Source organism: Anomaloglossus baeobatrachus, chromosome 1 (assembly GCF_048569485.1).
Source record: "Anomaloglossus baeobatrachus isolate aAnoBae1 chromosome 1, aAnoBae1.hap1, whole genome shotgun sequence".
NCBI classification, from domain to species: Eukaryota; Metazoa; Chordata; class Amphibia; order Anura; family Aromobatidae; genus Anomaloglossus; species Anomaloglossus baeobatrachus.
In genome coordinates this window covers 502560611-502588390 of record NC_134353.1, presented here as the reverse complement: position 1 = coordinate 502588390, position 27780 = coordinate 502560611, and the positions used below count along the sequence as shown (strand labels likewise).

Sequence of the window (27780 nt, the reverse complement as noted above, 5' to 3'; positions counted from 1 at the left end):
ACAATACCCCTACACCCAAACCACCCCTTTCACTCACGGGCGAGGAGCGCCGCTCGAGTCCCTGGGATCCGGCCCACCACTCGAGCCACAGACCGAGCGAGCAGCAGCAGCCGGACCCGAGCAGCAGCATCCCCTCCTCCGCCCGCGACACATGCACTTGCTGCATCATGGTGGTGACAAACATTTAAATACCCCTTCCCACCTGCCTGCTTTTAATTTATTTCCACCCTTCTCTGGCTCTATGGAACCAGAGCCATCAAGGAAAGAAGATGAGTGGCTGGAAATAGAGGCAAAACAAGCAGGTGGGAAGGTGCACTTAAGGCCCCATGCGCACGCTGCAATTTTTCATGCGATTTTGGTGCAGTTTGTGGTGATCTTTTAGTCACGACAAACTGCATGATTTTCCTTCCCCAGCAAAGTCTATGACATTTCAGATTTGCTATACGTATATTCCTTTTTTTTGGCTGCAGTTTTGTGGTGACCACAAAAATGCAGCATGTCAATTCTTTTCGCATGTTTCACCCATTGGTGATTACAAATGCAAAGAAAAACACATGGTCAAATATTCACCAAAAACGCGCACGTTTTTTGATGTGTTTTTGTGGCCACAAGATGCAATTTTTGTTTGGCCAAAGGATGCGATTTTTTTGGCCACTGGGTGCATTTTTGTGGTTACGACAAAACTGCAGCGTGCGGTCATACCCTAAGGCGGGCTTTACATGTTGCGACATCGCAAGCAATTTCTACTGATGTCGAGAGCGATAGCACCCGCCCCCGTCGCACATGCGATATGTGGTGATTGCTGCCGTAGCGAACATTATCGCTACGGCAGCTTCACACACACATACCTGGTCGGCGAGATCGCTGTGACCGCTGAACAATATCTCCTTCAAGGGGGAGGTGCGTTCGGCGTCACAGCGACGTCACCGCGACGTCACTAAGCGGTCGGCCAATAGAAGCGAAGGGGCAAAGATGAGCAGGACATAACATCCCGCCCACCTCCTTCCTTCCGCATTGTCGGTGGATGCAGGTAAGGAGATGTTTGTCGTTCCTGCGGTGTCACACACAGCGATGTGTGGTGCTGCAGGAATGACGAACAACCTCGTACCGGCAGCAGCAGCGATATTATGAAAAGGAGCGACGTGTCACCAATTGTTGACGTTTTTGCGATCGGTGATCGTCGCTCCTAAGGTTTACACGCTGCGATGTCGGTAACGGCGCCCGATGTGCGTCACTAAGGACGTGACCCCGACGATATATCGTTACCGATGTCGCAACGTCTAAAGCCCACCTAACAGTTTGTCCATACCGTGATGCACCAAGCACCTGTACTTGTTTAAACAGCCATTGTGTGCTGAAAGAGTCCTTTTAAAGGGTGCCTGTCATATTGTACATGGAGTCCTATATATGGAGAGCATGATGTGAAAAAGATGAGCAGAATGATATATCGTTTTTTTGGAAATGTTCAGTATTGCATTTTATACTATGAAATCCCTGATGTTTGCATGCACATGAGTCCAGTGGGATATTTCAGCGTGCACAGTCATACAGGGAAGACTGTTACTCACTGGTAGGATTGCCCACTGGACTCAAATGCATACAAACACAAAGGATTTCTATGAATGAAATGCTAAAATACTTTACTCACAAAAATACCTATCAATCTGATCAGTTCCTCCTGTTCTACACTACTCAGAAAAAGTTAGGGATATTGTTAGAGAACAGTTAGGGATTCGTGTTAGAGAACAGCAAGTTGTGCAAAAAGTACTGAAACATTGTACAGTTGGACATGTGCATTCAAAAGTCTAGAGAAGGTCAGATTTAGTTCACCTGAAAAGGTTAGAGGGCATTTTAGGAAATTTCATCTGAAAACCCAAGATCCCTAACTTTTTGTGAGTGGTGTATAATGTCCTATCTGTAGATCAGATACCATTTTCAACACGACAGATTCCCTTTTTAGTTCCAATGTGTCAAGCAGTTCATGCATGTTTTCTCATATCAAACTGATTGAAAGTAGCAAAATTTTTGCTCAACTGGTAGTTGTGCAAACATTTTGAAACTCTTCTTGTTCTGTAGTAAGACCTGGCCAGCTTAGTTCATTTTTTAAGTGGGAGGAGCATGGCCAGAAACAAGCGTGATCCAACAAATGGCTCCACACCTTCTGGTCACATGGGTATGACCTCAACACAGGTCCTGAAAGTAAAAATTTAACTCGATTGTATAATACTTATGTTAATTCTAACAGGGGGAGGGGATAAGTATGAATACCCAGCAGCTATTATCTGATCCTCAGCTGCTGTCACTCAAGAAGCTGATGATTTTATAAACTTTACTTCTTGGATTTCAAAACCTATACATCCGAGCTGACCACTAAAGGTATGTATAGAATCAGCCTGATAGTGCCAGTATAGCACTGGCTATAGGTTATATAGAAAAATCCGGGTGATTGGTTCCCTTTAAAGGGGTTGTCCAGGACTATCAATATGATAGCAATAGGGGTCTAGCACTTGGCACCCCCCTTACTAATCAGCTTCTCCGGCAGTGGCAGATGTAAGCAATGTTCAGAATGGAAAACTGCTGCTTCATACATTGTGTAGTGGGCACTGGCAAGTATTGAAGTTTATCTCCCGTTAACTTGACATACAGCAATCTCAGATTGATAAATTATTCTATAGATAAGGGCTCATACATGACATCTGTGAAACTCAGGTCAAGCACTGACAGCAATACACCGACTGTCTATGGGTCTCTCAGCCTGAACTGGACAGCCTCATATCTGTTTGCAGAAGTCCTATGTCATAAATATGTAGCTCCTTTAAGACTTTATGTCTTTTGGTATTATTTAGAATTAATTTCTCTACATTGTATTAGATTTGTAAATCAACACTAAAAAATAAAACATGTTTTATAATGAAAAATATATTATTTATATTAAAAAAAATTTAACGTTAGTGTCCATATCTGTAACATCTGATGTTCTTTATAAACTCATATTTGTAATCGAAATTGAACAAAGAGAGGCATTTTCAATAAACTAAGTCCTTTTATTAAAGGATATATAAATATTAAGTAGCTTTTGCTGAGCTACAAGGCCAATATCTGTTTAATCAGAGGACCCTGCGACAACCATCCAAAGCGACCTGGCTGCCATTGAGATTATTCCTACATTTTATTAACATAGTATATAGATAACTCAGCCCAATATATAGGGCATTAAGCAGTATGCACAAAAGCAATACAGCACTAATTGAAAAACATTGGTTTCAAAAACAGTTCAGATGCTGGAAATCATAGTATTATTACTGTAGAAGTCATTCTCACCATATTCAGCTGAGATCTTCTGTGCTAATTCATGTCTGGGTGCAATATCATAGTATAGAAATTTATTAACACCAAAAGGCTTCAAACGATACACAATGGCTTCCCCTAGAAGGAATACAAAGTGAAAAAAAATCAATGTTACTGGTTTTCTTTGTTAAATAAGTTGTCCACTTCATTGAATTTCCTCAATTCAAAAGAAGTGGTCAGGCACCGCTTCTCTGCTCTGAGCTCAGTATCCTTAAAGAGAATCTATCACCAGGTTTTTGACACCTAATCTGAGAGCAGCACAATGTAGAGGCAGTGACCCTGATTCCAGCGATGTGTCACTTACTGGGCTGCTTAGTGTACTTTTTATAAAACGAAGACAAAGGCCACACGCTGAAACGCGTGTTGGGATTTTGTGCCAGCATCAGCAGGAGGAGATTCTCTCAGGTACTATTCGTATTATTTATGGATATTCATCATTTCACTCTAGTAGGATGCACTAATCACACCTTATCTATACTGGCACTGTGATAGTGTATGGGTTCACATATACTGTTCATACAATTACTTGTTTTCTTTATTAAAGTGCCTCTCCATTAGGCCACCTGATGAAGGAGGCAGCAGCCTCAGAAACATGTTCTGTGTAATCAATGATGGTTCAATATAGTTTTTCTAGCCTCTCTGCTTTCAGCGCCAGTTATACTGCATTTTTCGTTTTTTCTTGCTATATCTGTCCAATTCTTGTCTCTGACAAAGTTGCGGTAGGCGCAGTGGTGGGCAGTGAAGGACTAATAGTTATCTGCCCAGAGGATCACATGCAACTGACCTACTGCTTAGTCACATTCAAGCAGTCCAGCAGGAGAGCTCACAGACCTGATTTTGGAGCCAAGTTGGCAACACTGGTGTTGTGCGAGGGTGCACAACCCTCTCCAGTGAGTACAGTCCTTGTGGGGTCTCTTAGTACACCTTGAATTGAATAATCATCAACGCTTCTATTCTCCTCTCCCCCCACGTGAACTGGGAGTGTGTTGAAGAGGAGTTGTTTCCCGGAGTATCTGGACCGAGTGACCTGCCAATTGTAAACAAGCTGAATACTGGAGTTGTACAGGGGTGCACAACCCTATCTGTTGAGTCCGGTCCAATAAGGTCCCTATTGTATGTCATCGATCATTGTAACAGGAGGGTTGGTTTGTCTCTTTTTTGTTTCCTCATTCCATTTTAGTCCCCAGCACTAAAGTTTCATTGAAGAATAGTTTCTCCTCTCACACATCAGATGCAGAATTCATAATAATAATAATAATAATAATAACCACATTTTCCAGAAACGTGGACGAGTCTATATAAACCCATAAGTCCATAATATACTGCAACAGTTTGTTACCATATGAATACACTTTTGTTTGCGACACCATATTACTCAACTCACCTATTCGTCCCAAACCTAGGATTCCAACAGTTCTACCAGAGAGTCCACTTCCGCACATCCATAGGGGTTTCCATGTGCCCCATCCCCCACTATGTAAAATATGAAATGGAATTAGTGACCTCTAGGACCATGTGCCATTAGTAAATGTATTTTAAGAGTAGGGGTTACCCATCTCAGCTGTTTTTTTTTGTTTTTTTTTTGTTTTGTTTTGTTTTTTTCACTTAAATCAGTGAATTTGGAGCTAAAATCATTTTTGCAATTTGATTCCATTAAATCTTTCACTGTTTTGGCTTTGCCTAGCTCTGTTTTCTGCACAGTCAACTTTGATGTGGTCTGTGGTTGGATATCAAGTAAGAAGAACTAAAAAAAAAAAGTGAAAAAAGGTAGACCTTCTTCCATTGAAGCGTCAGAATAAGCTCACTGACAGATTATCATTTAATCCATTCTGGAGCCAACAATAGCCAGTGCAATACACAGGTTATAGAAGGAAGAACATTTTTAATGAAACTCAAATACAAAAATGATATTGCCAAAATTACAATGCTATATTCTCTGATGTTACATGACCACAATGGAGAATTGGCCATCTGGCCTGTCCTGAACATGTTATGAATGTTTTATATTTGGTGGGACAATGATGCAGAGCTTGTTTTGCAACATGTACTGTTTCCATTGAATTCAGTAATTTAAATAATTTAAAAGGACTCCTTAAATGTGTTTAGTTACAAGTTATTGACTAGTATAAAAATAACACTATTAAAGGGAACCTGTCACCAGATTTGGCCCCTATAAGCTGTGGCCACCACCAGTGGGCTCTTATAGACAGCATTCTAACAGGCTGTATATAAGAGCACAGGCCGCTGTGTATAAGGTAAAAATCACATTATAATACTCAGGTCCGATGGGTGTCGCTGCTCTCCGATCTGGCGCCTCCTCTCTGCAGTGAACGTTGCCTTCCTTCTAAGCAGCCCAGTGTGGATGATGTGCCCTACATCATCCATACAGGCCGGCATTGCGGTCCTACGCAGGCGCACTTTGATCTGCCCTGCTGATGCGTTTTTGACGTATTTTGACGCGTGTGTGTTTTTTTTGGGCCAAAAACGCTGCATTTTTGTGGTCACCAAAAGATGCAGCATGCGCATACAGCCTTAAAGAGGGTTTATTATAGATATGGTAAATTGATAAATATAATATTTTTCTTTTACTTTTTGTATGCAGTGGTGGATCTAATAGATTTTATAGCCAAGTATAAAATAAAGTGCATATCACAATGGATTGAGTTAAAACCGTTATAAATCACCAGTTTAGAGAACTTTAGTGGCATGAATAGGCATTGCAAAATTACCTCTTAGTGCTACCCTCTATATAAGCTTTTTTTACATTACCCCCTTGCTTCATCCACAGCCTCAATTAGTCTTCGAGATGTTGCAAGCAATAACGCCACAGTAAGCTCAGCCACAGCTTCTGTTAGAACATCAGGGGTAAATCCAACTCGGATGCCTCTGAGAAGCAAAACATTAAGTACTATAAATCATAGAAAAGACACAGACATTTATCTTGTCATGTCTAACAGATTATTAAAAATAGAGATGAGCGCATCTATTAGATGCATATCAAATTTGTGTTGAATTTCATTAAATTTGCATTTAGAATAAATGCGTGAATCGGCAAATAATGCTTACTTCCATTTTACACATTGCAGAAAATTGTATCAGCCATAGAAGGCTGACATGACCTCCGATACAACCAACCAGACTTCCACATAATGCCTTGAAGCTATCACATCAAATAGTATGGTTCTGCCAAATGGAGGGACCACCATAGCCTGTATAGAAGACAAGCTACGGAGTGTAATAGTAATTTTAGGGTAGTTTAAGATAGTGAGAGATGATATCTCACCAATAAAGATTGGAAACAAAAGCCCTAAAACAGTAGTCAAATACTTCAGGTAATAATGTATACCTGCAGCACTGAGAGTAGTAGCCTGCAAATACAGAGATTCCATTAATACAGGGAGAAAGAGACAGGAGTGGATCTAGCAGCAGTGTCAGACTCAGTGTGATTAATCAGTGACATGGTGTAGCTGACATCTGTACTCCTGCATTAACATTTCAATTACACTTTTTGTCTTCCTTCTTAATGCACTAGAAAGCAGCAACAAGACAGTACTATATTATTAACCCATAAAAAAAATTGAAAACCATGTCAGTTAGGCCCCTTTCACACGTCAGTGATTCTGGTACGTTTGTGCTTTTATTTAAACGTACCAGAATCACTGACATACGCAGACCCATTATAATGAATGGGTCTGCTCACACGTCAGTGATTTTTCACTGCACGTGTCTCCGTGCGGCGTACCCGCGTGTGCGTGATTGCCGCACGGAGACATGTCCATTTTTTTCTGGCATCACTGATGTTCCACGGACCACGCAGTGGTGTGGTCCGTGAAACACGTGCCAGAAAAAAACGTGCATTTAAAATAATAAACATTTTAACTCACCCGGCTTCAGCCGCGCTCTCTGCAGCCCGTCCTCCCTGCTGCTTCTAAGCTGGCTGATTACTGTCGTGCATCTTAATGATGCACGACACAGCCGACCCGGAAGCAGCTGCTGCAGGGGTCACCGCCGGCCGGATGCTGCATCGCGGGAGGATTCAGCACCACGGAGAGCGGGAGCGGGCGCAGGTGAGTTGATTTCTAAGTGCAATCACGGGCCACGGAGAACGGAGCCCGGATTGCACTTAGACAACCCACGTGTGCCGTGTTTCACGGCACACGCAGGGACATGTGCGTGTTTTACACGCCAGTGAAAAACTTCACTGTTTTTCACTGACGTGTGAAACGGGCCTTTGAGACAGTATGCTTGCTTGTCACAAATTGGTGATGAAAATTTGTTTTCTTTGCTTTAGTTTGTAGTCTTCTGCGGTCCAATCCCTATACTTTTTTTTCCTCTGAATAAGCCATTTTCCAACTGTTTGAGAAATCTGAAGGAATGATTGTCTGGAGAAGAAAGGGACAGCAAGGTGACTTAAGCGGGCTTTACACGCTACGAGTTTGCTACAGCGATCTCGTTGGGGTCACGGATTTTGTGACACACATCTGGCCGCTGTAGCGATCTCGTTTTGTGTGACACCTAGGAGCAATTTTGGATCGTTGCAAAAATGTCCAAAATCGCTCCTCGTTGACATGGGGGTCCTCTCCCAATTATCGCTGCTGTCGCTTGGGCGAAGTAGTTCGTCGCTCCTGCGGCAGCACACATCGCTTTGTGTGACGCCGCAGGAACGAGGAACCTCTCCTTACCTGCCACACGCCAGCAATGAGGAAGGAAGAAGGTGGGCGGGATGTTCGTCCCGCTCATTTCCGCCCCTCTGCTTTGGGCGGCCGCTTAGTGACGTCGTTGTGACGCCGAAAGGAGGCGGTTCGCCGGTCACAGCGACGTTGCCGAGCAGGTAAGTACATGCGACGCTGCCGTAGCGATAATGTTTGCTACGGCAGCGATCTTCACATATTGGCATAACGATAGGGGCGGGTGCTATCACGCTCACCATCGCTAGCATCGGCTAGCGATGTCGCAGCGTGTAAAGCCACCCTTAGTTAGCAGTACAACCTTGCAGCACTGGGATCTTGAATTTAAATCCCATAGAGCATCTTCAAGGACTTTGTATGTTCTCCCCGTGTTTGTGTGGGTTTCCTCCAGGTACTACGATTTCCTCCCACTCTCCAAACATATTCTGATAGGGAATTTACATTGTGAGCCTCAATGGGGACAGAGATGATGATGTGTTTAAAGTGCTGTGGAATTAATAGAGTTATATAAAAGAATCAAATAAATAAAAATAAATAAAATAAGAAAAGATGAGTGCTGCCATAGTGCTGTGTCATGCTGACGGTAAAGCATCCAGAAATAATTCATGTGTGGTGTTTCTTTTCATCCATGAAGGTGGCTCACTCACTATTTTGCCTAAAAATAGTGCGATGAATAAAGAATTGTACCTAAATATCCTCTAAGAGAAATGTCTGCCAATTATCCAACAGCAATTTTGGTGATGAACAATGCTTTTCCAGCATGATGGAGCACGTCACAAGGCAAAAGTCATAAGTGTGAGACAGTGAACAAGGCGTTGAAATTTTAGGTCCATGGACAGTAAACTGCCCGGATCTTAATCCTATTGAGTACTAATAGTCAATCCTCAAAAAGCGGGTGGACATACAAAAACATATAAATTGTAATAAATGCAAACCACTGATTAGACAAGTATTTGTTGTCATCAGTCAGGATTTGGTCCAGAATCTGATATTCAAAATGTTGCTGTGAATTACAGAAGTCTTGAAAATAAGGGACTCCACACTGTAAGTATTGAGTCTTTACATGAAGTTTATGTATTTGTCAATAATAGAAACATATAACTTATATAAAATGCTTAGAATTGTGCTTCAGTAACCATAGAAACTTCTGACTAAAAGGTCTAAAAACAAAATTTCTATCACTCTCAAAACGTTTGATTATGACTGCATTGTCTAAATTGGTGATGTCATGACTACTACGTACATCATCCCGGCAGCCTATCAGGCTACTTTCACACATCCGGTTTTTGCTCTGCGGCACAATAAGGCGCTCTGCAGAAAAACCGCAACCATTTTTTTTTCCGCCGGTTGCGGGTTTTTTTGCATAGACTTACATTAGTGCCATATTGTGCCGCATGGGCTTGCGTTCGGTCCGGTTTTTGCCGCATGCGGCAGATTTAGCCGATGCCGCGGCCGGATGGAACGTTCCCTGGCACGTTTTTTGCTCCGGCAAAAAAAAACGCATCGCGCCGCATCCGGCCGCTGCGGCGCATTTTTCAATGTATGCCTATGGATGCCGGATGCGGCGCGATGCGGAAAAAAACGCATCTGGCCGCCGCATGCGGTTTCTTCCACTGCGCATGCTCATTAGCATGCCGCAACCGGAAAAAAACGGACGGGCCGCATGTAAAAACTTATGCAAAGGATGCAGTGTTTTCGCCGCGTCCGTTGCATAGGTTTAACAGCCGGATTGAGCCGCACTGCTCAAACCAGATGTGTGAAAGTAGCCTTTGCCGGAGCAAAAAACGTTCCAGGGAACGTTCCACCCGGCCGCAACATCGGCTAAATCTGCCGCATGCGGCAAAAACCGGACCGAACACAACCCCATGCGGCACAATACGGCACTAATGTAAGTCTATGCAAAAAACCCGCAACCGGCGTAAAAAAAACGGTTGCAGTTTTTCTGCAAAACGCCGTATTGTGCCGCAGAGCAAAAACCGGATGTGTGAAAGTAGCCTAAGCTCAATAGCTTGTGCTGTCTACATTGGATGAGCTCAGTGATTGGCTGCAACGGTGATGTGTGCTGTAGTCATGACGTCACCACGGCACCGAATTCACTGAAACTAGGGGAGATACTATCCTTGTCTGCTATATTGTCCTGAGGAAGGGGGCTGTGACCCCTGAAACGCGTTGACCTGTATTAGCACTTACAATAAGGACTTGGATTAACAAATTCCTGGCTTGCAGTGGTGATAAGCGCAGCAGTGATAGCCGTTTTTACCCTTTTTTAACAACATATATATAATTTGGAGTCTGTTCATACACAGCTACCACGCCTTTTCCACAGGCATTGTTATTTAAGCACCGTATGCTTGGGCCTGTTCCGCCTTCATTCATGGCTGCTGGTTGGGCACTGTGAGGGCTAGTTCTGACATTGTCCCAGTGTGTGCGGCACACAGCTGCACATGCTGGGACATGGACTGCCTTTATTCGCAGTTTAGCCTGTCTTTGCAGCATGGGAGCGGTTCTGACATGTATCAGGTATATGTGTGCTTTAATATGGTTCTGCTTTTAATTTAATTAGTTAGCCATATGGCACATTGAAAATATAAATATAGGTAGGACCCTCCTATAGAGATTCGCCTTGACGCTGGCAGGGGCGGCTCAAATAATTGATCAATCATTTGCTAAAAATCTCAATTTGCATTGTAGTACAGTTGGAATATTTGTGAATTTACACTAAAATTTTTTTTTTTTTATGCATGCCATTCTCAGGCAGTGCTGGCTTCCCCCCTCTTAGATGCCATCCTGTGTCTGACTGCATGCTCCCTCTCTCAGTCACGGACTCCTATCCATTGTTTTAAGAGCTAGCTGGTTGTGCCTTCAAAAAACAGTTGAGCTGTGCTGGCAGCGTATAAGCCAGCTGCCAGCACAGCTCAACTATGCTGTGTCAGCATCTGGATCTGCTTAACCATATAGGGGTCACTCTGGCCTCAAAGCACAACACTACATTGTTTTGCAATGCTTCTTTATTGTGTGAGACACAAGAAGCTCAGCATAAATTAGTATGACCCCTTTGTACAGTAATATCCTAATTCATTTCTCATTAAATACAAGAACCATTCCTAAAATTTTGATAAGACTGAGTTTTATAGCCTATAACATGAAAGTAAGGCTAATAATTTAGCTTTCATTACAATATCTTTAGCTTTACTTAAATTAGTTGATGCAATAATGAACACACCCCACTTCAAAGACTACTACATCTATTATTTTGTGTGACCTCCATGATATTTAAGGACAGCACCAAGTCTTCCAGCCAAGGAATGAACAAGTTATAGACATATTGCAACATCTATCTTTTCCAATTCTTCAAGAACGACCTCTTTTAGAGTCTGGATGTCGGAGGGAGAGTGATGCTGGAAATGTTCTCATGAAGGTTATATTATTAACCTTACTTTCATTTTATAGGTCAAAAAATGCTCCATGAAACTCAGTCATGTCAATTTTTTTTAAACTGTTCTTGTATTCGATGAGATATTGATTAATATCTTACTTTTTAAAAGGTATGAACTCAGTTATGCTGAGCACTGTGCATTTAAAGGGAACCTGTCAGGTCCAGTATGCACCCTGAACCACGAGCAGTTCTGGGTGTATATTCCTAATCCCTGCCTAACTGTCCCTGTATACACTACCATAGATAAAGAGCTCTTTAGAAAAAGTATTTCTAAAGATCCTTTATGCTATGTAAAGAGCAAGGGAAAAGAAGGGCCAAATGAATGAGGGATCAACCAGGCACAATATGAAAAAAGTAACAAGCGATTTTATTGATGTTTGCACAAAACACAAATCAATGTGAATATCAAAAAAGCCTTAAACAGTGAACACATACAATTAAAAACATTTAAAAAATACATATGTGTTTTGGACGTGTACCGCCCGAGCAGCGGTCGAAACGCTCGGATCCGGGTGTCACTACTCGTGGCTCAAGGGTCTCTGGACTCGGGGGCTCAGGGTCACTCCAAAACGTGATGGGGGGTTATTTACAGGGGAGTTAGGTAGTTTGTGACGCCACCCGTGGTGTGCGGTAATAGGGAGTACCGCCGCTACCGTTGGGAGTCCCCGGGGTGATGGAGTGGGGCAGCCAGATGACGTTACCCTTCACGGGTAGGGAAAGGCCCCGGAACCCTGGATGATGGGATGGATTGCAGGGGGAGCAGAGACTCGCTGGTAGCAGGGGTTAATCAGGTACTCACTCAGAAGGAAAGCAGATGCTGACAACGTGGTAAACCAAGTCTCTGGGTGCCACTGCTCTCTTGGGGGAGCTCGTCCGGGTTCCGTCCCCTGCAGTACTGCCTGATGGTCCGGAGCCTGCCTCCGTGCACAGAATCTCAGAAGTGTCCAAGTGGCTTGTAAGCTTGTAGTTGTCCGGGCCCCACTCCCTACTATGGGTAGTAGACGAGCTTGCTCTCAAGAGCTCACGCTTGGGATTTCAGTGGGCTGCTTTGTTTGGAAAGCCCTATCCCCCTCATTGCGCTAGTGCCCCCGATCTCTTAGCTTCGTGGGAACAGTCCATAAAGGCCTTGTCCTCCGCAGGTTAATTGCCAGGTTGCTTGAAGCCTCTCCCCGAACTAGGGTCCAGTACCCCGACGTGCTTTCGGCCCCAGACCAGCTATTGGACTGCAGCTACCGACCGTCCTCCTCGACTAAGCCAGGCACCCAGTCCCAATATCCCGCGACCAGGTCTCCAACTCCTCCGGGTCCAGACCACCGTCTGCAACCCAATCTGCTTCTCCCCTTGGAGCTCCAACTCCCAGCTTCCTCGAGCTTCTCACTGCTCAGGGCTACCACCGTTCTGACTTGTCACCTCCCACCTCCCTACCTGACCCCTAGGTGGACGGCCCTCTTCCAACTTAGCAGCCCACTGGTGTGCCTGACAGGGTGTGGTGCGAGGTGTGATTGGGATTTTGGATGCTGGTGGAGGCAGTGCTGCAAGTTGGGAACCCAGAACCAAGAGGGGTTGAGTCCTGCACTGGGAGATAAAGAGCGTGCAGTACCCTGTAACGACCTGACTAGTCCAGGGGCGTCACATATTGACCACCAGAAAATCAATACAAAAGCAACTAAGCCAATACAGAACTGGGTTATAGAAATATCCATTCAAGTAGATAATATATAAGCTTCAACAATATGACCAAACAATTCTGTTATATCTATTGACAAAGTTGGAAATTAACTCACAAAAGTCTGTTAGAGCTTGTAATAGCAACCTGATGTTACCTAAGTAAACAGACTAATTCCTCAGACCCCATAAAGTTTATCATTCAAATGAGTCAATCATAGAAAACATTGCTTTGCAGGATGGGTATCGTCACGTAGTGACTTCCTCAAGGGCAACATTGTGGAGATATTCTAAGATGTCACTCATAATAGAGAAAACCCCAGTGAATACTTAGTGCTTCTGGTGGTCCAAGCCCCATGCGTATCGTCACATAGTGACTTCCTCTAGGGCAAAATTTTGCCCTTGAGGAAGTCACTACGTGACGATACCCATCCTGCAAAGCAATGTTTTCTATGATTGACTCATTTGAATGATAAACTTTCACTGTCAGTGTTAAGGCTTTTTTGATATTCACACTTCATGCCTAATTTTGTGTTTTGTGCAAACACCAATAAAAATCGCTTGCTACTTTTTTCATATCGTGCCTGGTTGATCCTTCATTCATTTGGCCCTTCTTTTCCCTTGCTCTTTATCTGTAATGTTTTTGTGCCAGGGGTGATCCCAGAGGTCAGTCGTGCCCTCCCTTTTCTTCCTTTCTATCCTTTATGCTATGCTAATGAGCGCATGGATTAGTCTCAAGGGCGTTAGTCCCTACGCTCATTTCACCCTCTTAGCATGTTACTACACCCACAGGGGCGTGCTACCATGCTATTCAATGCCCATTGCCAGTGTCATCAGCGGTCACGCACATGTCTGTGTCCGCTGTCACCGGCTCAGAACGCCGAGCATAGGGTCAAAGAGGATGGATCAGAAGTCCCCAGCACTTCCACTCATGCACACTAGACCTCTCTGAAGTCAGAACACTTACACCCGGCTTCATAGTGCATGTGAACGGAAGTGCCTGGCATTCAGATCAGCTGTGACAGTGGACACAGGTACGCATGTCACTGCTGGTGATGACACTAGCAATGGGCATTAAATACCTTGTTAGCATGCCCCTTTGTCACTTGTCGCTGGCCTCATTAGCATATCATAAAGGATCTTTAGAAATACTTTTTCTAAAGATCTCTTTATCTATGCTGCTGTAGGCTGGGACTGCTAGGCAGGGATTAGCGATATGCACCCAGAACTGTGTTTTGAAAAAAATAATGCGATTGTGGGAATAACCTGCTAAATACTATGTTATTCAGTGACCCATATGCTTTCTTAAAGGCTGCTTTACACGCAGCAATATCGCTATCGATATCGCTAGAGTGCGTACCCGCCCCCGTCAGTTGTGCGTCACGGGCAAATCGCTGCCCGTGGCGCACAACATTGCTCGGACCCGTCACACTACTTACCTGCGTAGCGACATCGCTGTGACCGGCGAACCGCCTCCTTTCTAAGGGGGCGGTTCGTTCAGCGTCACAGCGACGTCACTAAGCGGCCGCCCAATAGAAGCGGAAGGGCGGAGATGAGCGGAACAAACATTCCGCCCACCTTCTTCCTTCCTCATTGCGGGCGGCTGCAGGTACGAGATTGTTCCTCGTTCCTGCGGTGTCACACATAGCGATGTGTGCTGCCGCAGGAATGACGAACAACCTGCGTCCTGCTACAGCAACGATATTTGGGAAATGGACAGCGTGTCAACGATCAACGATAAGGTAAGAACATTTTCTTGTAAATGGTCGTTCGTGCGTTTCACATGCAACGACGTCGCTAACGAGGCCGGATGTGTGTCACGAATTCCATGACTTACCTTCCCTGCGACGACGCTCTGGCCGGCGATCCACCTCCTTTCTAAGGGGGCAGTTCGTGCGGCATCACAGCGACGTCACACGGCAGCCGTCCAATAGCAGAGGAGGGGCGGAGATGAGAGCCGGAACATGTCGCCCACCTCCTTCCTTCCTCATTGCTGGTGGACGCAGGTAAGGAGATTTTCCTCGTTCCTGCGATTTCACACATAGCGATGTGTGCTGCCGCAGGAACAAAGAACTACATCATACATGCAGCAGCAACGATATTTGGAAAAGGAGCGACGTGTCAACGAGCAACGATTTTTCACGTCTTTGCGATCGTTGATCGTCGCTCCTTGGTGTAACACGCTGCGATGTCGCTAACGGCGCCGGATGTGCGTCACTAACGACCTGACCCCGACGATATATCGTTAGCAATGTCGCTGCGTGTAAAGCACCCTTACTGTCTTATCTATTCAATGATATAAGTCCTACAGCCCTGAACACGTTGGGCCTAATGTATGAAAAAAAAACCAAACATTTCTGAAAAAAGTGTCCACATAGTGTACTGATAAATGTAGCTTGCTCACTGTACTAAGACATAAATGAAAAGTTTAAATACTTTTAGGAATTAAAATCTTACCGCTTTTTAAGGTCCTCTAATGACAAATGGTCATACCCCACAGACATGGTGCTGACAACTTTCAAGGTTGGACCTGTGTAAGTAGATAGCAGACACCTTGAAAAATGTCATATTTAGTTTTTTAATAAGAAACAACCATAATGTAATCCACTGTTGTGTTTCTTTAATGGAATGTTTGCTATAGCTCTTGACAGGCAATCAAAATTTTTCATAAGATATCCATCCAGTATAAAATGCTGTTTTTTAAATGCCCCCATATGTTTACTGATTTGGGGTTACTTGTGAAAGCAACAACAGTTCATATTTGCTAATTCTATGTACCTCAGAGCGATATGCCAATACAGATTATAGTTACATAGGTTGAAAAAAGACCTAGGTCCATCTAGTTCAACCTTCCTCCACCAATTCTACATTTTGTCATTAAGTTATTTATAACCAACAATGTTTTGTGTACTGAGGAAATCATCCAGCCCTTTTTTAAAAGCGGTTATAGTATCTGCCATTACTACATCTTGTGGTAGAGCATTCCACAGTCTGACTGCTCTAACTGTAAAGAACCCTTTCCTATTTAGATGCTGAAATCGCTTTTCTTCCACTCGCAGTGAGTGCCCCCTGGTCCTTATGTACCATACAAAATTCCTACATTGTCAAAATGCTTGAAAACACGGATGTCTTAAATGAAAGGAGAGGTATTAATTTTAGAGTTTAGTTTTACAACAGGAAAAAAACTGCACTGACACTGCATGGGCGCCAGTGGGCTCCTTCAGTGACAATGCACCGTGAATTGAGTTCAGCGAGTGATCGTTGTGTGAAAGCAGTCAGGGTGAATAAGGATCGGGAGAGTGGTCAGCGTGCAAATTGAGCCTATATTAACAGTACACTGAGACCTTGACCAGTCCAAGGGAACATATGAAATAAAAGTCATTTTCTTAGCCACTAAAATGTTAAAATATAGTCGACAGGTATAATTTTATAGGGGTTAAATCCAATATTTAACTATTCAAGTAGTTTAATATACTGTATGTCTTGAGGGTGACAAACTCCGTTTAACCACTACCCCCACTCCTTACAGTACAAACTGGTCCAACATGAACCTATGTAGACGTTATGCTATAATAGCATATTTAAAGGAGTTTTCCACTTTCACAAAACATGGCTCCAAACACACTTACATTTAAAATGGCAACACCAGTGGGTACTTACCTTCACCGTGTCCAGAGATATCTTTCTCATGACTATAGTGCATATCACCACTGCACCCAATCACTGAGCTCAGTGGCTTGTGCCAGTGATGCTGAGCTCAGTGATTAGCTGCAGTGGTGATGTATGCTTTAGTTGTAACACAGAGCTGGCTTTGGACCTGGGAAGGTGAGTCACTTGTGTAATTTTTATTTTAGATGTATAATGGCATTTGGGGACATGTTTTTTGAAAGTGGGGAAAACCCCTAGAATCTTGATAACATAAAAATGGGGTTTCTGTCACCACATACTATTGGATGTCCTGAAGCAGTACAGCGCAACCTCCACTAGAATTCAGCAGAGTGGTAATAGAGACAGGGAAGCCACCACAAGGTGGCAGTAGAATAGTCAGATAGCCGAGTTGGTAACCAGAGGTCAAACAAAGTACCAAAGTACCAAAGTACCAAACTCCGCTCAGAAGCAAGCCATAGGGTCAGGAGACAGTCGGTCATGGAAATATGAGAGGAGAGAAACAGAACCAAGTCGGGGACGGAGCTCAAGTCAAGTACCGGGAAGTCAGAATACACAATGGGATAAGGTAGGAGGGATGGGACCGGGAGTGGGCTGACAGACACAGGTCAGGAAGTTAGGGGAATGCAGTAGGACGGATCACAGAACTCACCAGAGCCAGCTACACACGCTGTAGGCATAAACTATAACTGGTGCTGTACAAGAGTTGCAGCACCAAGATATAGCGTGCCAGGAGTAAGAACGAGGCAAATAGAGGTTAACCCCTGGTATGATCAGGCCAGAGTTGGAACACAGCGAAGGCAGATTCTGACCTGGATCATGACAGATCGACTCTTAATCCACTCTCTATCCCAAAGAAAAATGCTAAAACAGGAAATCCTACCTGCAGCATCTAGCAACTCCTTGTCAATCTTCTCAGTCAGGAGACAGTACAATCCTTGAATTCCGACAACCTTCTTCAAAAGTTCAGAACGAGGTACAGGATCATCAGAGTCCCACTGCTCAATATCACAGCTGGCAGTAAAAAATAACACATCATTCAATATATATTCTACAAAAAGAATGCAGACGGGAGAAAGATAAGTGAAGAAAAATACCAGTTCATGTAATATCTCTCAAATATTAAGTGAATGCAGACAAAAATTGGAGCAATTGTTCATAGTAAAGGCCCCGTCACACGCGACGATATATTGTGCGATCGCACCCGCCCCCATCGTTTGTGCGTCACGGGCAATTCGTTGCCCGTGGCGCACAATGTCGTTAACCCCCGTCACACGTACTTACCACCCTAACGACATCGCTGTGGGCAGCGAACATTAGCTTCCTGAAAGGGGTTGGACGTTCGGCGTCACAGCGACGTCACACAGTGGCCGCCCAATAGAAGTGGAGGGGCGGAGGGGCGGAGATAAGCGGGACGTAACATCCCACCCACCTCCTTCCTTCCGCATTGCCAGCGGGAAGCAGGTAAGCTGTGTTCATCGTTCCCGGGGTGTCACACGTAGCAATGTGTGCTGCCTCAGGAACAACGAACAACCGGCGCACAGAAGGAGGAAAGACATTATGAAAATTAATGACGTGTCAACGAGCAACGATAAGGTAAGTATTTTTGCTCGTTAACAGTCGTTCGGAGGTGTCACATGCTACGACATCTCTAACGATGCCGGATGTGCGTCACAAATTCCGTGACCCCAACGACATATCGTTAGATATATCGTAGCGTGTGACAGGGCCTTAACTAATAAAATATTTGTACCCACTGCCGAAACATCCAGGTCTGTCCCATCATTGGCCCTAATGGTACAATTCATTACTTATTTGTTTTTTCTGTTGTAAGGGTTTTTAATTTTATGCCAAATTCTTCTTTGCAGTTGTTGCTATTTTAGAGTCTTTTTTCTTTTACTTACGGTATATATATTTATTACCTCTGACATTATGGATGTTTTTTTTAATCCATATATTTGCGGATGATTCATTATTTGTGACTGTTAAAATTATTTCACATATATACTCCAGTGCCCATCAAAAAAGTTTTTGCTCAAATTTTAGAACTGATTGTGAAACTTAAAGGATAGAAATAAAGAGCATTTTTTATTATGCTTCAAATTAATTAACATGCAATTGCCATTTTGAGGCTTTGAGGCAACGAATATCACAAGAAAAAAAAAAAAATCAAATGATGATTAGGACTCGATGTTGTAGTGATTCACACGCATGAGGGAGGTGCACAGAAACATAGATGCTTGGAGCAAAAGAGAAAGGTTTATTATGGTGCATAAACCTTCAGCAAATAAACAGTAAAAACAGCCTTCTCTTGTCACAACAGTAGAAAATAAAACTGTCAATAAAGCAGATAGGATTCCCAGAGCAGGCTCATCCCTACTGATAAATGTCCAACAGATAAGTGTCTAAAAGATAAATGCTTGGATCACCATGTCAGGGTTTCTCCAAGCTTTAGTTCAGGCTCCACAGCAAAGGCAAGTATGCTCCATGTTTGCTTGTTTGCTCCCAGCTCTACGACAGCTTAGGCCCAGGACCAGGGCCGGACTGGCCATAGGGCAATTCTGGCAAATGCCAGAAGGGCTGGTCCCTGTAGTGGGCTGGTTCCTGTAGTGGGCCACTCACTCTATAGTCACCGCCACCCTCATCAGCAGTCTGCACACTGGGCGGCATTAATTTGCCTTGCGTGCAGTAGCAAAACTAAAAGCAGCAGGTGGCAGTGCTCCATGCTGTGCTGCCCTGTAAGGGGTGGACAGACCCCTCACCAAGAAGCCTAGTTAGCCCGGAAACGTTATTAATAAAAATGTTTTATATTGTATGCATGTATGTTGTTGTCAGGGTACCCCCTAGTGGCCGGGTGGGACGGCTGTCACCACAGTAGGGAGGAGGAGCCGGCAGTTTAGGAGGGAAGAAAGTGGGTAAGACAGGCAGTGGTCTCTGGGACATAAAAGAAGAAGGAACAGCCAGGGGCAGAGTGTGGCAGCTGAAGTACAGGGAAGCCGGAGAAGACAGGAGCGGGCGGAACCTCGTAGGGTGAAGCAGTCCGGTGTGGGTCCGGGCTGTGGGTAGCCAGAAGTGGGAGCCGGGCAAAGTGAAGTAGTCAGGCACGTCGCCCACTTGAGGGAACGCTAGAGTAGACTTCCCCTCAGCTGAAGGAAGCGCCATAGCATTGTGCTTTATTACTGCCAAGTGTGAAGAACTGCAGAGAATAAAAGATGTTTGTTGTTTGCATTGACCCACGCCTGAAGAGTATTTGTGCGCCGGACAACACCTGCACCACCACACTCTGCCCCACAAAGGCACCTCCTGTCCCCCCAGTGACGGCGACGCCAGGGGTAAGCCTGTCAGCTAGGGCCACGACTACAAGCCCAGAGGCGCCCCTGGCACCCCGTTACAATTGGCGTAGTCGGCAGGATCCGGATCATATGCGAGGGGACCCGCTCCAAGAAGATGGAGACCAAGTGGTGCCAAGGGCCCCTGATCCGGACTCTCAGCGAAGATTTACAGTCCCATGGTGGGAAGAAGAAACAGTGCCTGAGGTGAAGGACCGGGCACAAGATGGCGGCAAGATGGTCGTCGGCTGGGAAGAAACAGAAAACGCACGGAAAATTGGTGCCAAAAGAAGAGCCTGGGGCTGGCCGGTGCCAAAAAAGAAGTTCGGAGTGCTCCGCCCAAAGAGGGGAGGTGCCGGTCCCAGGGCACGAACAGAGACATGTACAGTGGGCGGCGTTGTAAGAAGAAAGAAGTGCCGTCGCGGAGGGGTCGAGCTGTGGTGCGAGGCTAAGGGTGGAGTATCCTCAAGAGCGGGAAAAGTGAGCCCGCCTCCACTTCCTCTAGTCTCGCCACTGACCCAGACGCCATTACTGAGTACTAGTGTTGCCGAGAATATGGAGAAATTGGACGAGAGCCGTCTGAAGCAGGTGGTGTCTGCGGAGGGATTCCCTACCTACTTGCCAGCTGTACCCGGAGGACCGGGGCAAGCCAGTAGGGTGACGTGGCTCACAACATGGGACGCGGAGACCGGTGCGACCACAACCGAGGTCCGGGCGACCTACGCCGCCCAACTGCCGTCGGGGAGCCGGATGTTGGGAGCCCCATATTCCTGCCCGGAGAGACCTCCGCCAGCCGCGGTGGGGTCTGGAGCACCTAGCCAAACTCCGGCAGAAACCTACGCCCCGAAATTAGAGAGAGACGACTGGGGTTTCTATTGGGACCCGGTGCTGCCGTCTCCCCTACCAACCCGAAGATCCCCGTCACCCGAGCCGGACCCAGTGCAAGAGCGGCTGCTTGTCGAAACCGTCGCCCGGGAGATCATGGCGGGTCCCCACGGCGAAGAGCTTGAGCGTCAGTATACCACCGGAGTGGTCGTCAAGTTCAACCAGAGAGAAGGGTATGGCTTCATCCGGGATGGCGAAACCGGCGACGACTATTTTTATAATCGCGTCAACTTGGATACAGAAGGCCTCCCGCAGCGGCTGCATACCCTATACCCAGGGGAAAAGGTACGATTCCTGAGGGAAGTGGGCTGCCGGGGCTTGTTTGCGGTGGGGGTGCATCGTACGCCTACCGAGCAGGAGGCTGCCCAATGGCAGCAGGAGGTAGAGTGGGAAGAACACCAGGCCCGGCGACAAGTGCAACGAAGACCGGTGCTGGCTAAAGCCTCCCGACCCCGACATACCGTAGCTGTAGCTCCGGCAGTTATGCCCATGCAAAGTACCGACCCGGAGAAGGGAACCTCGCCGGTACTGGCGATTAACCAGAACATTATTACTCACCCGACGATTGTTATGGGCAGTCCGCCACCGTCCCGCGCAGCGACCCCCTCACCTCCGTCAGAGACTGAGGAGCCCAAGCCGGGGGCTGTAGCAGCGGAGCAGCCCACCAGTCAGGAGCCTTTCCGGCGGCTGCGCCGACTACCCGGGCAGCCCCTATCGGAATACATCCAGGCTCAGAGGGCTGAGTGGCAACGGGCCTTCCACCCGGAATGAGTATCGAGACCGGAGGATGGCGGGACTGTTTTGTTTGAAGCCGGCGTGTTTAAGCCGGAGAAAGTTTGATGTTTGAGTTGCATATTCCGGAGTGAGCCTGCTTGCTGGACTGAGCCAGGGGCTCCTTCGTGTTGTTGAGAGAAAAGCTTCCGTGTTCCTGCGGGCACACCAAAGACCGGGAGTGCTGCTAAGCCTCCGGGCACACCAAAGACCGGGAGCGCTGCCAAGCCTCCGGGCGCTGGACAGGTTCACAGTTGATTAAACATGTTTTATGTGGTTTTAACAGTTGTAATTTTAGATTGGAGCCTGGCCGGGAGGCTCAGGTTAAAGAGGGGAGGAGTGTAAGGGGTGGACAGACCCCTCACCAAGAAGCCTAGTTAGCCCGGAAACGTTATTAATAAAAATGTTTTATATTGTATGCATGTATGTTGTTGTCAGGGTACCCCCTAGTGGCCGGGTGGGACGGCTGTCACCACAGTAGGGAGGAGGAGCCGGCAGTTTAGGAGGGAAGAAAGTGGGTAAGACAGGCAGTGGTCTCTGGGACAGAAAAGAAGAAGGAACAGCCAGAGGCAGAGTGTGGCAGCTGAAGTACAGGGAAGCCGGAGAAGACAGGAGCGGGCGGAACCTCGTAGGGTGAAGCAGTCCGGTGTGGGTCCGGGCTGTGGGTAGCCAGAAGTGGGAGCCGGGCGAAGTGAAGTACTCAGGCATGTCGCCCACTTTAGGGAACGCTAGAGTAGACTTCCCCTCAGCTGAAGGAAGCGCCATAGCATTGTGCTTTATTACTGCCAAGTGTGAAGAACTGCAGAGAATAAAAGATGTTTGTTGTTTGCATTGACCCACGCCTGAAGAGTATTTGTGCGCCGGACAACACCTGCACCACCACACTCTGCCCCACAAAGGCACCTCCTGTCCCCCCAGTGACGGCGACGCCAGGGGTAAGCCTGTCAGCTAGGGCCACGACTACAAGCCCAGAGGCGCCCCTGGCACCCCGTTACAGCCCCGCACCTGCTGTCTAGGGAGAATTTGTGCCCGGCATACTGCTGAGGAAAGCGCCGGTGACCGAAGCTCCCTCCCTCCTGTTCAAATGTGCTTGCATCTCTCAGACGTAAATACATGTGATCAGTGACAGCGCCGAGCCTGGGGCTCCGATGTGCAACAACGTGATGAGATCAGAATCTTGCTGACGTCATCACACTGCTGCAGGCGCTGCTGAGACACATCGGAAAGCAGTAATAACTCAGTGGAGTAGCTAAAGATGGAATGTGTCCTCACTGTGGGTGAGTGAGGAGTGGATTAGGGCACATAACGGGGGAATATTTGTGAAAGAGACACAGCTTTGCGAGAGGCAGTGGGTGAGGGGGAGTACTTTATCCAGAGGGGCAGTGTGTGTGGGGGGAGATATTTTACATAATGGCAGTGTGTGTATATAAATACTAGCTGTACTACCCGCCTTCGCCCGGGTTAAAAACTGTTGTTAACAAAATAGAATGTATTAACATTTCCGGGATAGAATGTATAAATAGAATGTATTAACGCCCGGGATAGTAACTGTCTCTCTGTTTCTCTCCCATTCTCTATCTGTCTCCCCCTCTGTATATATCTCTCTGTCTCTCTCTCTATCTCTTTGTCTGTCTGTTTTCCTGTCTGTCTCTGACTGTCTCTGTCTCTTTCTCCGTCTGTCTCAATCTCTTTCCCTGTCTATCTATCTCTTTCCCTGTCTGTCTATCTATCTCTGTCACTTTCCCTGTCTGTCTCTTTCCCTGTCTGTCTCTTTCCCTCTCTTTCCCTGTCTGTCTCTTTCCCTGTCTGTCTCTTTCCCTCTTCCCCTGTGTCTCTTTCCCTGTGTCTGTCTCTTTGTCTGTCTCTTTACCTGTCTTTGTCTGTCTCTTACCCTGTCTGTCTCTTTCCCTTTCTTTCCCGGTCTGTCTTTCCCTGTGTCTGTCTCTTTCCCTGTCAGTCTGTCTCTTTGTCTGTGTCTGTCTCTTTGTGTCTGTTTCTTACCCTGTCTGTGTCTGCCTCTTTCCCTGTCTGTGTCTGTCTCTTTCCCTGGCTGCATTGTGACACGCCAACATTCCATATAAGGGCGTGGCTGCGCATTCTTCTGAAGTTCTGGCTGCACTGTGGCTCCCAGCTCCATTCGCTTTAATGGAGGCAGGTTTTTTGGCGAATAACTGTAAAGCGCGGGGTTAAAATTTCCCCTCAAAACATAGCCTATGATGCTCTCAGGGTCCAGACGTGTGAATGTGCAAAATTTTGTGGCTGTAGCTGCGACGGTGCAGATTCCAATCCTGGACATACACACACACATACATACACACACACACACACACACATACACACATTCAGCTTTATATATTAGATGAATATGGATATATATATATATATATGGGGGTATAATATTTTGGAGAGGGGCAGTGTGTGTATATGGGGGGTATAATATTAAGGAGAGGGGCAGTGTGTGTATATGGGGGGTATAATATTAAGGAGAGGGGCAGTGTGTGTGTGGGGGGTATAATATTATGGAGGGGGGCAGTTCGTGTGTGGGGGGGTATAATATTATGGAGAGGGGCAGTGTGTGTGTGGAGGGTATAATATTTTGGAGAGGGGCAGTGTGTGTGTGGGGGTATATTATGGAGAGGGGCAGTGTGTGTGTGTGTGTGTGTGTGTAGAGGGTTTAATATTTTGGAGAGGGGCAGTGTGTGTGTGTGTGTGTGTGTGTGTGTGTGTGTAGGGGGTATAATATTTTGGAGAGGGAGAGTGTGTGTGTGGGGGTATAATATTTTTCAGAGGGGCAGTGTGTGTGTGTGTAGGGGGTATAATATTTTGGAGAGGGATAATGTGTGTAGGGGGGTATAATATTTTAGAGAGGGACAGTGTGTGTGTGTGTAGGGGATATAATATTTTGGAGAGGAGCAGTGTGTGTGTGTGTGTGTGTGTGTGTGTGTGTGTGTGTGTAGGGGGGTATAATATTTTGGAGAGGGATAGTGTGTGTGGGGGGTATAATATTTTGCAGAGGGGCAGTGTGTGTGTAGGGGGGTATAATATTTTGGAGAGGGGCAGTGTGTGTGTAGGGGGTATAATATTTTGCAGAGGGACAGTGTGTGTGTAGGGGGTATAATATATTGGAGAGGGACTGTGTGACTGTGTGTGTGTGTGTGTGTGTGTGTGTAGGGGGTAGAATATTTGGAGAGGGGCATTGTGTGTGGGGGTATAATATTTCGGAGAGGGGCAGTGTGTATGTGGGTGAAGATATTTTGTGAAGGAAGCACAGCAAGTCTTTATTTAGTAGTGCAGCATGGGAGATATTTATATTTTTGGGGCAGTATAAATATACTTTTATTTTTATAGGTGCTCTGTGGAGAAGTGCTGCTGAAGAATAAAGAGGGAGGGATTCAGAGACGAGCTGTGGGCATGAAATCTTATCATGGTGTCTGTACTATAGGGAGACATAAGGGACGAGAACAACTCAGATCAAAGAAGATGTCATCTATAAGGTACCTGGATGTAAATGTTTATTTGTGATGCTGCCTGCGTCTTATCAGTACTGTGGTTCCTGTATGGTCCACAGTCTGATAATTATCGATAACAACAACTTCCAGCATCTCCTTACCATTGTTAAGGACTGGGAGTTGTCGGGTCATGTGATACAATTGTACATGGGGCTAAATAAACATGGTGATTTACTAATGTACTGATGGTGGTTTTTACTCTGCATTCATGTGCTGATGGTGGTTCTGAAGTTGCAATCATGTGCTGATGGTGGTTCTTGCGCTGCATTCATGTACTAATGGTTGTTCTGGCGCTGCATTTATGTGCTGGTTCTGGTGCTGCATTTATGTGCTGATGGTGGTTCTTGTGCTACATTTATGTGCTTATGGTGGCTCTGGTGCTGCATTCATGTGCTAATGGTGATTCTGGCACTGTATTCATGTTGTGTTGGTGGCTCTGGGGCTGCATTCATGTGCTGATGGTGGCTCTGATGCTGCAATCATGTGCTGCTGATGGTTCTGGTGCAGCATACATGTACTGATGGTGGTTCTGAACATGACAATCCAAAACAAGTTTCATGGCTATGTCAAAAAAGCTTAAAAATAATCAAAACTTTGTTTTGAGATTATGAGGAGAATTTGGCAAGATGATGCTCAGTTTCTGCTCCAAAAACAGTGGAAATTAACATGTTTATACATATTTTTAAGCAGAATGTCTCTAAATCCTCCTCAAATATTTATTTCCAGTGATGTATTCATGTAAGTACCCTTACCTCCCGACTCCCTGCTCTCCTAGCTACAGTACACATCGGGTTAATTACCCGATGTGTGCTGTAGCTACACGTGCAGAGAGCAGGGAGCAGCACACACTGCTTAGCGCTGGCTCCCTGCTCTCCTAGTTACAGCACACATCGGGTTAATTACCCGATGTGTGCTGTAGCTACACGTGCAGAGAGCAGGGAGCAGCGCACACTGCTTAGCGCTGGCTCCCTGCTCTCCTAGTTACAGCACACATGGGGTTAATTACCCGATGTGTACTCTGCTACACGGTGCAAGGAGCAGGAGCCGGCACTGACAGTGAGAGCGGCGGAGGCTGGTAACGAAGGTAAATATCGGGTAACCAAGGACAGGGCTTCTTGGTTACCCGATGTTTACCGTGGTTACCAGTGTCCGCAGAAGCCGGCTCCTGCTGCCTGCACATTTAAGTCCCCTTTACACACTGAGACTTTCTAGCGATCATGCTGCACAGCGGGAAACAAAGGACCAAAGAATGGTCCTGAACGATTTGTAGCGATCAGCAACTTCACAGCAGGGGCCACGTTACAGCGATGTCGTTTGCGATGTTGCAGTGTGTAAAGCCACCTTAAGTGGTATGTATTCAAAATTAGCACTAATGAAAACAGCAGCTTCCCTGATCACCTATCTGTAGAATAGGTCATCAGTATTAGCTCAGGGCGATCTGATTTTGCATTCCTGCCTATCAGGTATATGACGAGGCTGCAGCATTATATGGAGAGCTCATCATCATCTTTATCTAGAAGACCCAGCTCTGTAGGGAAAATAGCGGCTTCACCTGGTCCGGCAACTAAGAGCAATAAATAGGCCTGAGCTATAATACTGGATGCAGCCGTGACTACATGTTATATGCTCATGTTACACAACGTACAAGTGCACAAAGATATTACACATTCACCAGGTGGGCCTGTGCACCCCCAAATGCCAGGGCTGAATTTTAGTCCTAGTCCAGCCCTGCCCAGGACTCACTGTCAAAACATTGAAGTGCACCAATCACCAGGATTTTTGTATATAACCTAAAGCCAGTGCTATAATGGCACTATCAGTCTGATTCTCTACATACTGTACATACATAGTTGTTAGCTCGGATGTTTAGGTTTTCAAATCTAAATTATAAACTTTACTTTCTTGGATTTCAAAACCTAAACATCCGAGCTGACAACTAAAGGTATGTATAGAATCAGCCTGATAGTGCCAGTATAGCACTGGCTTTAGATCATATATGAAAATCCTGGTGATTGGTTCACTTTAAACAGTCTTTTATCCTTTGGTCAGCGGCAGACTGCTTGCAGGCTCCACTCAGACAGACTCTGCAACAGCTGCCATATGGGTAGATGCTAGAAGGGCTCCTGACAGGTATGATGTAACTTGTCATGTGATGGGGCACGTTCAAAATGCAGCCCGGTGTTTCCAGACGGATGTTTTCAGATGGAATAAACAATATTCTTCTAAGGGTCAACCCTACCCTATGCAGCTCCCTCAGAAACTCACGTTCCCTAATACTTCTATCAGAGAGGCCCTATGTCTCCAGCTGCCACCTGCAGCTTCCCCCCCTTCTCTTTCTCTCTGTCACAAAATATGCTTAACATTAGACTTTATACATGGCTGCTACTCATCTAAAATTGCAAGATAAAGGACAACTTGGACAACCCCTGCTAATTCTCCATGTTTGGCTCTATTAAAATAAGAACGCTTATATTCTCCTCCTG

The 27780-nt window shown here is 45.8% G+C and overlaps 1 protein-coding gene across 1 annotated transcript in view; it reads right to left on the bottom strand.

The window, feature by feature from the left end:
* LOC142295566 (glyoxylate reductase/hydroxypyruvate reductase-like) overlaps window positions 1-27780 on the bottom strand; it is a 62457-nt gene that overhangs the window by 20252 nt on the left and 14425 nt on the right. The window contains exons 2-6 of the mRNA XM_075338678.1: window positions 17687-17817; window positions 15595-15667; window positions 6118-6234; window positions 4733-4821; window positions 3322-3426 (exon numbers count right to left, since the gene is read on the bottom strand). Coding sequence (XP_075194793.1) covers window positions 3322-3426; window positions 4733-4821; window positions 6118-6234; window positions 15595-15667; window positions 17687-17817 — 515 coding nt within the window. The remainder of the gene's footprint in view (window positions 1-3321; window positions 3427-4732; window positions 4822-6117; window positions 6235-15594; window positions 15668-17686; window positions 17818-27780) is intronic.